Source organism: Panicum virgatum, chromosome 6N (genome assembly GCF_016808335.1).
Source record: "Panicum virgatum strain AP13 chromosome 6N, P.virgatum_v5, whole genome shotgun sequence".
NCBI classification, from domain to species: domain Eukaryota; kingdom Viridiplantae; phylum Streptophyta; class Magnoliopsida; order Poales; family Poaceae; genus Panicum; species Panicum virgatum.
The window spans coordinates 46,201,030-46,215,256 of NC_053150.1; the positions used below are offsets into that span (position 1 = coordinate 46,201,030).

Consider the following 14,227-nt stretch of genomic DNA (forward strand, 5'->3'; position numbering starts at 1 on the left):
ATTAGTTTTTTTGTCGTCTAAATTTAGTCTTCTATGCATATGTCAGCTGATGTTTGAAAAGATTGTTTTTATGCCTCTCATCTGAGTACAACTATAGTATCTGTTTATATATGTACACGCACACCTCACTCACACTATTATATACATACAAAATAGCCCTACAACTACACTCAGAACCAAAGACCGTATTCTTCTCGAGATCACCGGATGGCTCTGTAGGCGACGGGCGCGTCGCACTCGCTTTGTGGCTCTCTTCTCTACCTTAGGCCGTGTTTAGTTCTTTTTGCAAAATTTTTTTGCAAAAGAATCTTACCAATTTGAAGTACTAAATGAAGTCTATTTACAAAACTTTTTGCACAGATAGGTTGTAAATCGCGAGACGAATCTAATGATACTAATTAATCTATGATTAATTAATATTTAGTGGATGATTACTGTAGCATTACTGTTGCCAATCATGGATTCAGTAGACTCATTAGATTCGTCTCGCGATTTTACAGACCACCCATGCAAAAAGTTTTGTAAATAGACTTCATTTAGTACTTCAAATTAGCAAGATTCTTTCGCAAAATTTTACATTTTTGCGTTTACAGGGTGGGAACTAAACAGGACCTTAGTATTTAGGCTATTTGCAGTATGTTATACCGTGCCGCCGGTTGTACCGCCGGCACAACCAGGGGCACCACCGTATGATTGGCAGAACCGGGGTTGCTGATGGACGGAGGAGAAGACCTGGCGCGAACAGCTCACGCGTTCTCGTTTCCATCTTTTTTCTTTCTGAGAGGTAAACGGGTCCCTCTGCAGAATAATTGCTTCCACGGCGACCAAGAGCAATTGCATTCGGTACCTCGCTTACTCCTCTCTCTAGCCTCTGCAAACTGCTCCAGTGCTTGCATCAAGCCGCCGGCCGGCCCCTTTGCCGCTGACCCAAGCCCGACAACAGCGCCAGCCAGACATGAAGAAGGCAGCAGCTAGTAGAGGATTTACAGCCTTGGCTACCCTAATTGGAGTTGGCTCACTGCTGCTGCTCGGCGGCGCGGCACCAGCTGCGGCGGCGGCCACCGGCGGCCCGGGGAGGAACAACTGCACCAGGAGCTGTGGCGGCATTGACATCCCGTACCCGTTCGGCGTCGAGCCCGGGTGCTACCACGCCGCCTGGTTCAACCTCACCTGCGACCTCTCCTTCCAGCCGCCCAAGCTGTTCCTGGGCGACGGCACCGTGCAGGTGCTGGAGATCTCCGTCCCCAACGGCACGGTGCGCATCAACAGCAGCCGCCTGCTGTACACGGTCGGCGCCGGGGCCAGCGCCGCGAGCGGGCCGTGGGGCCGGGGCCTCCCGATCGGCGGGCCCTTCTTCCTGTCCGAGTCCCGGAGCAGCGTCGCGCTGGTGGGCTGCGGCGCCCAGGTCCAGCTCCGCGGCGGGGACGACGACAGCCTGATCGCCTCCTGCGCCGCCGTCTGCCCGCTCGACGGCGACCGCCGGATCGTCGTCGAGTCCAGCGGCGCCTGCGCCGGCGTCGGCTGCTGCCAGGCGAGCATCGTCCTGGGCTACGATTCCTACAACATCCAGGTCAACAAGCTCAACGCATCGGTTTACGCCGAAGCTGCCGTCTACTTGGTTGACCAAGGGATTAGCTACGCCGACGAGGTCGCCGGCAGTGTCTACGGCTACTTTCCTGAAGCGCTCCCGGCCACGCTCGACTGGGTGATCAACCACACAGGGTGCCCATCTGTATACAGGGAAGAAGGAGTCTCCAGCGAATGCGTCAGCAACAACAGCAGATGCGTCGACGCGGGTAATAATGTTCCCAATCGTGGGCATCGGTGCGCCTGCGATATTGGTTATCAAGGCAACCCTTACATCCCGGATGGATGCCAAGGTAACCATCAATTTCTCTTATCACCAATTGCTACAAAATCAACATCATAGTAAAGAACTTTTGGAACTTACGAATCTAAACGTATAGCATTTGTGCACTAAGCATTATTAATTTCTAATACGTTGACTAACTACTGTTGGTCATCACAATTTGTGAAGTTTGATTTTCTGAAATCATAGTAGTATACGCCTACATACTAATTTCAAATGGACAGAGTACTAGCTATCTATACATGAATCTCAGAATCTGCAGAGTACGGTGCTTAACATCCCCTCCTGATCAATGATGTTTTGTTCTTCTCTAGATATCGACGAATGTAAGTCTCCAGACATCTACCCATGTAATGGCACCTGCACAAATACAGTAGGGTATTTTATTTGCCAGTGCCCTTCTGGGTATTACGGAAATGCTTCTGCCCCAGATGGATGCCAAGGTACGTACAAAAATGCAAACAAGATTGATGATCCAATATTATCTGTGCAACTAGTATACTAATTCTTGCCTGATTGCTTTGCTTCCGAACATACGCAATGACTATTATTGTATATTCTTTAATTTTGTTCCAGACATAAACGAGTGTTTGAACCAGGAAGCCCACTCGTGCTATGGCACCTGCCTAAACTTGCCTGGAACTTTCCACTGTCAATGTCCAATTGGAACCTATGGAAATTCTTCCAGAAAAGGGGGATGCGTAAACGACAACTCATCCCCAGGTGACAAGCCACTTTGTGAACTTATCACTAATTCATCCCCACTTAATCTGTTCGCTTGCACGAGATACATGAATTTGAACCCCAAAACGTTTTATCTTTCAGTTTCAGGTTTAGGCATCTGGTGGCACAAGTCTTTTGCTTCTAGCATTTGGTGCTCCCTTCATAATTCGGAAACTCAAGGCGAGAAAGGTGAAGAAGATGAAAGAGAGGTATTTCAACCAAAATCATGGTTTACTATTGCAGCAAATGATATCGCATAAGGCAGACATTGGCGAAAGGATGATAATTACATTAAGGGAGCTCGAGAAGGCTACAGACAATTTTGATAGATCCCGCGTAGTTGGTGGTGGAGGACATGGTGTTGTGTTCAAGGGTATTATAGATCTGCATGTCGTGGCAGTCAAGAGATCCAAGATTGTAGTGCAGAGAGAAATTGATGAATTCATAAATGAAGTTGCAGTTCTTTCTCAAGTGAACCATAGAAATGTAGTGAAGCTCTTAGGATGTTGCCTTGAGACAGAGGTTCCACTGCTAGTTTATGAGTTCATATCGAATGGAACTCTTTATCATCATCTTCACGTTGAAGGACCTATATCACTTAGATGGGATGACAGGATACGGATTGCACTAGAAGTGGCTAGAGCGCTCTCCTATCTACATTCAGCGGCCTCAATGCCAATATTTCATAGAGATATTAAGTCCTCGAATATACTTCTGGATGACAATTTAACTGCCAAGGTATCAGACTTTGGAGCTTCAAGATATATCCCAATTGATCAGACAGGTGTAACTACAGCGATTCAAGGTACAATTGGTTACTTGGACCCAATGTACTATTACACAGGCCGACTAACAGACAAGAGTGATGTCTTCAGCTATGGGGTTCTTCTTATAGAATTGCTTACTAGGAAGAAACCATTTGTGTATCGATCTGATGGCGGTGATGGCATTGTTTCATGTTTTGTCTCACTATTGACGAAAGGCAAACTGTTTGATATAATAGACCCCCAAGTCATAGAGGAAGAAGATGGAGAAGTCCAAGAAGTAGCCACACTAGCAGCAATGTGTACTAAACTGAAGGGAGAAGATCGGCCTACAATGAGAGAAGTAGAGATGACACTTGAGAATTTACTAGTTAAGAAGAAACAGGTTTCGTGGAATACAACATCAAGGAAATATGGCGATGATGAAACTATGGCTCACTGGATGTCAACCGAACAAGTTTCTACTGAAGCAAGCAGGCAATACACAATTGAAGAGGAAATATTGTTGTCAGCAAGGTAGATGATATTGTGCTGTATTGAACAATGTTGCTTCTATATTCAGTCCAAATACCTAGGAAGCCAACAGAAAAAAATGTCATTTTCTCTGTTGTTTTCTAAATTATCCTGTTCACCTTTCAGACAATTTTATTTCCTGTTTATTTTGCATTGCTCCCTGATTATAAACTATAACGTGACCACTGCTTGTTCTTTGTGTTTGTCGATTGAACATGAAATGGTCTTGCCAAGTATGTGTTCCAGTGATCCAGTCTGTTGTGAGGACTGGACAAAGGAGTTTAAAGCAGAGCATTATAATGTCTCATTATTCTTGCTACAGTGCAGCCTGTCTATTTACCCAAGCCCCGACTAAAGATTGTGGTCTTTCAGAAAAAAATAGAGAACTTGTTTGTGAACGTAACAGCGTAGTTTACATCAACTTTCAATCTGCAATGGAGAGACGAAATGCTACCTGAACCTGACTGGAGGACCAGCCAGCACGCTGCCTCGAATCATAACATGATTCTGTTAGTACAGTAAGACTATGGTTTGTTGGTGTAGGCAGTAGTGAAACCAGGAAATAATCTTAAGAGGGCTGAGACGAACAGCATCATAATACTTTTGCGCACGGAGAATTGTCTCGATGAACCAAAGGCAACAGCACAAAGGCGCGAGAGCATACTATCTGAAATGGGTAGCTGTCTGTGATGCAAGGGTACCAACGAACCATCATGATCGGGTCAGGGAGCCTCCCTGCTAACCACCCAGAAAGCTCAACCAATCGCTCATAATCTTCCACGCAAACAGTCCGGGACATAAACCGGACCATGATGTTATCAGGTGCATCAAAGAGACATGGGGCTGAACATTTACCTGCTATTCTGCAGAAGACTGGTGCACGGTGCCGTCTTGTACTAGTCGACTAGTCACTAGTGTAAGCTACACGGTGGAGGAGCCTCTGCTCGTGCGCAGGATGGACAAGGACATGCAGCCTGCCCGCTGCAAGCTGCAGGCTGCAGCACGCGCTGGCGAAGATCGACTAGGCGACGATGCTGGCGACGAACAGGCCACCGATGGCCGCTGCTCTGGGGGCAGAGGCCGATGCTGAGCTGGAACTACCGGCCGGGGCAGTCGCACAAGGCCTAGGCAGCGGCGCAGCGGCCGACGGCCAGCGCGCCACCTGTTGTTCGCCGCCTCGCCGGATCGTCGTTACAGGCAGTCAGGCATCGCCGGCGCAGCGAACAGCGAACGTGCGTTCCAGACTAGCAGCGGCACGCGCGGCCTTTTTTTTTATATTTAAAAAAAATAAAAATTTCAAAAATATATGTTCGTTTTGAAAAATTTCGAAAATAGCCTTTGGTCGCCGCCCCAGGGGCGACAGGGGTCCTGTCGCCCAAACAACGGGCGACAGGACCTTAATGTAATTTTTTTAAAATTTATAAAGAGGTCTCTGGCGGGGGGTGTGTGGAGGGAGGGGTCCTGGGGTCTCCCACCCTATATAAATCCTGACCTCCATTCCCTTCTCATTTGAGCCTAAAAATTACATCAAAAATTTAAAAAAAAGAGGGGTGAGGAGAAGAAAAGCGGCGAAGCTCTGCCGAATTGCGCACTTGTGATCTACCGATAACTTCCGTATGAATTCATTGATATTGTATAACAATTTAATTTAATTAGTGGATTAGCTGAATTAGATTTGGTGCTTTAGAACACTCGTTTAGTATTACAATTTCAGTACTATTACAGACTTGTTTTTAAATTAATTATGAATTAGAATGGAATTATGATAATACCTTATTGATATTGCAGCATAAGGCAATGGCTGCCTCCAATTGTGGAGTATTTTCATGGACCGAAGAAAAATCTAGTATAATATTTGATATCATGACCCATCTTGTTATCAGTAAGAAGTTGAATCCGTTAGCGGATGGTACGATAGAGATGATATTGTCCAAAGTAGAGTTTAAAGATTTGACATTATTTCGAGGTATTACAACGCAAGATGTAAAGAGACATCTGCTAGAACGTCGGAAGATATACATAAGAGTATGTGAACTAGCGAATCATCCTAATATCATTGGATTCTTACAAAGTTCTTGTAAGATATGGATGCGGCCAGAGGTGTATGAGATGCACATTAAGATAACTCTCATTCAGTTTTAATCCTGTCCGTCATTTGGAATCCATATTTATGAAACAGTAATATTGTTGTTTAATTATATGCTAGAATTACCCCGAGGACACGGAATTGATTAACAAATCAATACCAAATTTCTGTAAATTGGTATGTATCTTCGGTGGACTTATGCCGCAAACTAGACGAAGGAGGTGGATAAGATCTTCAGGTGATAGTACTTGACCTGCGCAAGAACAGATGACCGGAGGTTCATCGAGTCATGCTGCAGCACCTCAACCACCAACTTGTGTTAACTGGGATGACGACATGGATGACTTCATACCCCCCAAATCATGGCCTCCAACACATGATGTTCCTCCCCCTTTACATGAATCTAGAACCAGAAAAGAGACAAAGGGAAAGGCAAGAGGTTCGTCAAGTCATGTTGCACCACATGCAGCACAAACTTGTGTTAACTGGGATGATGACATGGATGACTTCATGCCCCCCAAACCATGGCCTCCAACACATGATGTTCCTCCCCCTGTACATGAACGTAGATCCAGAAAAGAGAGAAATGGAAAGGCAAGAGGTTCGTCGAGCCATACTACACCACCTGCAGCACCACCATCTGTCAACTGGGATGACGACCTAGATGATTTCATGCCATGATCTATAACATATGATGTTCATCGATTTAAGATGTATTCGCATTTAGTATTGTTAATGTTGTATTATGCTTGTATGTATGTCTCGTACCTAACTTGAATTCACTGGACATGTACATAATGTCGAGTTTGAATCGTACTTAGTCGTAATGGAGCATCGAAGCATAAGCATACCATCTATCGTATGTAATGGAAAATACGAGAGTGATCAGAGGCGAACGTTGAAGTGTACAAATAAGCGGTCCACAGCTATCTCATTACAAATAAACATCAGAGATATAAATATCGGATATATCTAACCACCCCTAGTGCATCGGACCCTCTTAGCCCTCTGCTGGGCACGGACATGGCCCTCGGAGTAGGTGTGACGATCCGGAGACCTCACCTATCGCTCAGGACACAAAGAGGGCTGCAGTGTCTGCTGCTGAGAGATCCCAAGTGGTGCTCCTCCTAGCTGTGAATTCCCCAAGACATCGGGGTCACCGTGCGCGCCAGGTGAGTCTGGAGTCAAGCTGTCGAGTTCGTCTAAGGTGACGCCCTCGTTATCTGGAACGAACTACTCGAAACAAAACCTGCGTAACATATAAACGTAAACCAACATATGTTGTGTGGTAAATTAGTGAGAGTATTGAGAGAGTGTTTTGTACCAGGTCGAAAAGAGGAAGAAGGTCCGGCGCCCGCATCGGGGTAGAATATACGCATAAAATACGGATGTTAGCGTATGCTCGTGTCTTTCGTCATGACATGTAGGAACCGAAATATGAAACATAAACTAACATGTGTAGGCTGGTATCTGTGGCCCCGGTACCATCCCTGGATACGGTCCGCCAACTGGTGCTGCCACTCTAAACATTCCAGTATGGCCGAACGCAGTAGCTGGATCGTATCCTGTTTGTGATATTAGTAAATATGTAGCAACACTTGATCTAATTTTAAAGAGATATATACGTTACCTGCAGTTGTGTAGTACTGAGACATCGGCCCGTGCACGGTTGCCGGACACGGGAACGACGACGAGGCAGGGCTTCACCGCTTCCCTTCTCCTCACCCCTATCTTTTTTTCTGGATTTTTGGTGGAATTTTTTGGCTCAAATGAGGAGGGAATGAGGGTCAAGGGCTTATGTAGGGGGGCAGGAGCCGGTCGCCCGATGGGGGGGGGGCGACAGGCCCCCTGTATCCCGAGGGGGGGGGGCGACAGGCCCTCGTGTCGCCCGAGGATGGGCTCCCAGTCGCCGGGGGGGGGGGACAGGCCCCCTTGCCCCACGCGCCCCGGCCATTGACCTATTTGTAAATTAGAAGAAAAAAATTACAAACAGGTCATGTCGCCTCTTGGGCGGGCGACCAGGGTATATTTTCGAAATTTTTCGAAACAGACATATATTTTTGAAATTTTTATTTTTTTAAATATAAAAAAGAAAAAATCGCGCGGCACGCGCTGGCTGCCGGCCCGAAAATTTTGGGCTGTCAACTACGTTTGGCTAGAGGTGCAAATAGTGCACCTTATGATATCTATTGCCTTTTGCCTCTTTTTAATTAAAAAATTTACACTAATTTCTCAAAATAAGCTTCCTCCTTAAAAAATTAGTATAAACATTTGAACTAAATAGGGGGCGGTGGATACTCTTAGAGGCATCTACTTTTGTACCTCTAGTTCGGCCCCTGCAACTTAGGAAAAAACTCCTTCCGACCTCCCTCAACTATTGGCACCGTTTGGTTTGTTCCTAGAAGATTCTAAAAAGCACTTTGACTGCTAATTAGGAGTATTCAATAAAGACAATTTATAAAACCAACTCCAGAACTCCTGCGCTAGGAATTCTGAAGAATCTAATGAGGTCTTTGACCACGTCATTAGAGGACAGTTACTGTAGCATCATTGTAGTCAATCATCAATTAATTACCATCATTAGATTCATTATGAAAAGTTACACCCATCCGTGAAGAGATTTTGCAAATAGACTTAATTTAGTACTTCATGCATACAAGATTCTCTCCTAGAAGAATCCTAGAAGAGGGAAACCAAATAGGGCCATTATCATAGTCCGATTTACCTCCTTCAACTAAAAAACAAGATGTTTGCACTTCTCGAACTATTGAAACCAGCCAATTTACCTCCCTAAACAGTTTTCTAAGTGGTTTTGGCTGACATAACGTTGTGTCAGCTATTCTACGTGGCACCACATCATCCGTGAAGGAGGTAAATTGAATTTTCACGATACATTACTTTATAAAAAGTTGTAGAAATATTTATTTTAAAAAATCCAAATATTTTTTTCTAGAATAAGTGTACATTTAAAAATACTAAAGTGTTATTCAATATTATAAAAATTATTGAAATATTGTATTAATAAGTTAAAAAAATCATAGATATTCCCCTACTATGCACTACTATTCACGGCGGCCACCGCCATCCCTTGTGCCTCCCGTGGGTCCTCCGGCTCGGCCTTGCCACGAAACGCCGGCGCGATCTCCCCCGCCGCCACCCCCGTTTCTGTCAAGGTTGACATTCCGGGTGACGCCCGGCGCCTGTCATATGCCATTGCCGCGCTGCAAAGAGTACATGTTCACCCCACGATCGCCGAGCCCGGCCCGCACGCGCGGTGGAGAAGCGGTGTTCGGGTAGATCAAGGCAGGCAGCTGGAGAGCGTATGCAGGCAGCGTGCCGTACGTCGTCCAGGTCGACTGGTCGACGATGCCGACTGCCGAGGGATAGCTAGGTTGCCGGCGGAACGCGAGCCCGACGGGGTGGATCGTCGTTGCAGTGGACGGACCTGGCTGTTAGAAGTCTTGAATATAAGAAAATCATTGAAGAAAACCTGGCCCTTGTTTGCTTACTTGCCTGTGAACAACAATTTCGAGCACCGATTTTGCTACGTATTTTTCCCCTGAGAATATATATCATGCCAGCATGATGGTACTTTACTACTTTTGATGGAGGTGATGTATGTGGAGCCTGAAGAACTGCACGCACCATTTGTGGTGTTTGTAGTTCTGTTGCCTATTGTGATGAAGTGATGAAGGGCGTGCTGACCGGTTCATGTTTATGAGTCTATCCGGCACCATAGGCCTTGTGCAGGACGACGGTATGTATCATATGGACACGTCACACGAGTGGACGACTGGACGTGTAGGTCTACGACTGTCTCCTATCAATCCAGTAGCAACAAAATATATGCGATAGCCGTTCAATTCAGATTACATTAGCAACGCAAGGTACGGTAGCCACTCAATTCAGATTACAACGCGACGAGGTCACCATCTAGAGGATTACAACTTTGAGGAAATTTATGTTGCTGATGTTGAGCTTCCTCGCTGGAAAGATGGCGGCCTCGTGCAGACATTGCACGCGTAGCTTGCAGAGATTTCTGTCCTCGATCTCTCATATCTCAGCCGCAGTCAGTCTGAAGCCTGATACTGCAATGCATGGCCAATCTGAAGTCTGAACCTGCAAAGCAATCCTCTGGTCTGGTTCTGAATGTCTGATGCTGCAACAGCTAGCAATGCTCCAATGCACGAGATGGTATGGATGTGTAAGAGTAATAAAACACTTCCAAGGCAGTCAAAAGAGAACAAGTGCAACAATGCATTTGGGAATTAAATCGATACAGAAGGCAACATTTTCTTAAGCCCACAACGTAGTATATCATCGAGGATACCTTGCCGACAATAATATTTCCTCTTCCATGGTGTACTGTCTGCTTGTGTCTAGAGTGAGTTCACCAGATGACATGTAATGATCCTTCTCATATTTCCTCCTTGAAGTCGTATTAGGAACCTGCTTCTTTGTGCCTCTCAAGTTTTCTAATGTCATCTCAACTTCCCTCATTGTGGGCCGATCTTCTCCATTCAGTTTTGTACACTTCGCTGCTAGAGCGGCAACTTCATCGACTGCTTCATCCTCCTCTTCTATGATTTGAGGATCTATTATGTCAACCAAGATACCTTGAGTGAGTAGTGATGCAAAATGTGTAACAAGACCTTCACCATCGTCAGAACGGTAGACGAATGGTTTCTTTTTAGTAAGCAGTTCTATAAGAAGAACACCAAAACTAAAAACATCGCTCTTGTCTGTTAGTCGGGATGTATAATAATACATGGGATCTAAGTAGCCAATTGTTCCTTGGACGGCTGTAGTCACTCCAGTCTGATCAATCTGGATGTACTTTGAAGCTCCAAAGTCAGATACCTTTGCTATTAAATTGTCATCAAGAAGTATGTTAGATGACTTGATGTCTCTATGAAGTATTGGTGTTGAAGCAGCTGAATGTAGATAGGCTAGAGCTTTGGAAATTTCGAGAGCAATCCTCAGTCGGTCATCCCATGAGAGTGATATGGTTCCTTCAACATGAAGATGATGATCAAGAGTTCCATTTGATCTAAACTCATAAACCAATAATGGAACTTCAGTCTCAAGACAACACCCAAGGAGATTGACAATATTCCTATGGTTGATTTGGGAAAGAATTGCAACCTCATTAATGAAGTCATCAATCTCTCTTTGTACTATAATCTTTGATTTCTTGATGGCGACAACTTGTAGGTCTAGAAGCCCTTTATACACAACACCGTGCCCTCCACCACCAATTTCATGAGAAGGATCGAATTTGTTTGTTGCCTTCTCTAGATCCCGCAAGGTGATGATCATCCTTCCACCAATATCTGAATTCCGTGACACCAATTGTTGGAATAGCAACCCATGATTTTGCTTGAAACATCTTTCTTTCTCCCTTTTAGCCTTATGCAACTTGATTTTACGCGTTATGAAGGGTGCACCAAGTGCCAAGAGCAAAAAAGTTGTGCCACCGCCAACTCCTAGCCCGATTTTCCAACCTGAAATATATAATTAAGAGCCATTATCTCTGTTATTTGGATTGATCCAGCGAACAAATTCAATGGAGAAAGGGTTATTTATTTTGATATGACTATCAACTAGGTGGAAGGGTTATATATAAGGGAAAAGTCTGTTTTTCAACCATGAACTATCACGATAGTCCGATTTCGGCCCTTGAACTACGAAACCGGACATACTACACCTCCAACTAACGAAACCGTTTGAAAAACAACCCTGGCTCAGCCAAAGGCGGTTTGCTACAGTAAAATTTCTAAATTTCTGGAATTTCACACCTCTCTCAATTAAATAATAAAGAAAGCATAGTTAATGTTGTCTAAAAATTATGATATTTTTTGGGAGGTAGATCAAAAGACAAGGAATCTATTTTGGCTAGATGTGCTACAATAGACATAAAGGAATTTGAATTATAAAATTTTAAAAATAGGTAGAATTCAAAATTCCTTGAATTTTTAGGTCAGCTAAACCTATGATAAAAATGCATTAAAAATATGATAATTCATAATTTTTTATTTTTTTAGTTAGGTACTTTTTATTGGCCCAAGTTCTATAGAAAATTCATAAATTAAAATTTGAGGAATCAAATTTGATTCAAATTTGAGCATTGCGAAGGAATTCAAAAACTTTCATAAAAACTTGGGCCAATAAAAAATACCTTATTAAACTAAATAAAAAATTATGAATTATCATATTTTTATTTCATTTTTATCAAAGGTTTAGCTAACCCAAAAATTCAAGGAATTTTGAATTCTACCCATTTTTAAAATTTTATAATTCAAATTTCATTATGTTTAATGTATCACATCTAGCCAAAATAAATTCCTTGTCTTTTTATCTACCTCCCAAAAAAATATCATGATTTTTAGACAATATTAACTATGCTTTCTTTATTATTTAATTGAGAGGTGTGAAATTCCAGAAATTCGGAAATGTTACTGTAGCAAACCGCCCTCAAAACAGCTTGCTACAGTGATCGAGGGGGTGATTCGGACGGTTTTGCCAGTTCGAGGGCCTATGTTACCCGGTTTCGTAGTTGGAGGTTGAAAAACGGACTTCTTGACTAGTTCGAGGTTGTAAAATAGACTTATCCCTATATATAAATACAGCATAGCATTAGTCTAGCAATACAAATAAGTGGCTAAAAAACAAGAATTTTAATCAGGCAACTGTGCATCTCAAGAAAACAAAAATCAGGTTACACATGTAACAGAGTTCAGCGTGCATCGTCACCTGTGTGAGAGCTGCAGCCCCCTTTTGTGAGGGGATCACCATAGGTTCCATCCTTGCATCGGCAGTGGAAAGTTCCAGGCATATTTATGCAAAGTCCGTAGCATGAGTGTTGATCGGGATGTGCACACTCGTCAATGTCTGGAAAGATACAGCGTAGCCAATATATGAACAAGTTACACATTGGAGAAGCAACCCGTGTAATAGATCAAAGAGCAGCCGGAAAATTTAGAAAAACTAGGGAAGTGACATGCGCATTTGTGCGACTAGTATTGGTATTCGAAATATATCTTGCATTTTTTATCTAATTATTATTTATAAATTTAAAATTTTCTCATCACATGCTAATTGCTTCAGTAATCAAGAGTGTTTCTCTGGTGCTAGTGCAGTGGTGCCTCCTTTTGCATATATTTTTCTTTTGTCAATGATAATAGCCGCATGGCAAGCACACAACCATAATCCAGTCAGACTTCCTATCTCCTCGATTTTAGCTACCACCATTTGCCAGTAGTAATAGTAGGCAGTAGGTAATGAACAGTCTCCAGACTCCACGGAGGATGAAGAAGCTTGTGCCGCGGCTCTTACCCTTGCTCTTAGCCTCCAACTCTGTGATCCTCATTGCTGGCCCAAGTTTGGCCACCCTATTATCATGATCACTGCAGGCCAGGTGGTAGTCTAATATAGTGCAAAGCCTAGAATTATTTTGTTTATTTTGACTAATACTAATATAATCATGAAGATGCATTTGGAACTTTGGTAATATAGTAAGATATATGTGTGGTAAAACATATTAATTATTTGTGTAGCTAGTATTTTATAAGTATGCACGATATGTAGCTTGATATGCATAACGATGGGTAGATTTATATTTATAAATAGAAATATATTTTAATAGTACTAGTGGGTAATTTTTAAACATATATATAGATATTTTAGGCTAATTTTTTCGCAATGGCAGTGATGGTAATTTTATTTTTTTCTTATTTTTTCCGATTAACGTGGGAATTTTTAGGCCTTGAGAGCGAATATGGAGGCTCCGTTTGTTGGCCAAATAATAAGATAATAAATTTATATTTATAGATAGAAATATATTTTAATGGCACTGGTGGGTAATTTATAAACATGTATATGAGTATTTTAGGCTAATTTTTTCGTAATGGCAGTGATGAGTAATTTTATTATTTTTTCGATTAATGTGGAAATTTTTAGGTCTTGAAAGCGAATGTGAAAGCCCTATTTATTGGTTAAATAATAAGATAATAGATGTTTGCAAGAAACCTGACGTTTCTCAGTGAGCACGTTGATGAGAGAGAATTTCCATAGCAATTATATTCAGTGGCCTGAAGTTTCTCATACCTTTGCATCCATTTGGTACAGAGGCGTTGCCCTGGTAGCCAGGAAGGCACTGGCACTGGTGACCTCCTTCCGTGTTGCTGCAGACGCCATAGCATGGGTACGTCTCTGGATCGTCGCATTCGTTGATATCTGAGAGAACAGTGAGCTTGTAACATCCATTATATT

General features: G+C 43.2%; 1 protein-coding gene and 1 pseudogene across 1 annotated transcript; one reads left to right on the forward strand and one right to left on the reverse strand.

Annotated features, from left to right (window-relative positions):
• Window positions 1-879: 879 nt before the first annotated feature.
• Window positions 880-4,023, forward strand: LOC120680009 (annotated as a pseudogene).
• A 5,841-nt stretch (window positions 4,024-9,864) lies between these two features.
• Window positions 9,865-13,501, reverse strand: LOC120677299 (wall-associated receptor kinase-like 22). Its single transcript, XM_039958447.1, has 2 exons — window positions 12,710-13,501; window positions 9,865-11,460 (listed from the first exon to the last, which is right to left on the reverse strand). Exons 1-2 carry the CDS (start codon window positions 12,888-12,890, stop codon window positions 10,274-10,276), a joined length of 1,368 nt encoding a protein of 455 aa, XP_039814381.1. The 5' UTR covers window positions 12,891-13,501; the 3' UTR covers window positions 9,865-10,273.
• Between the last annotated feature and the right edge of the window lie 726 nt (window positions 13,502-14,227).

Excerpts from the sequence above, each read along its gene's own strand:
- LOC120677299 (XM_039958447.1), bottom strand. The coding sequence starts at position 12,890 with ATGTGTAACTTGTTCATATATTGGCTACGCTGTATCTTTCCAGACATT. Across the intron at positions 11,461-12,709 it reads GGGCTGCAGCTCTCACACAG|GTTGGAAAATCGGGCTAGGA; the intron begins GTGACGATGCAC and ends TATATATTTCAG.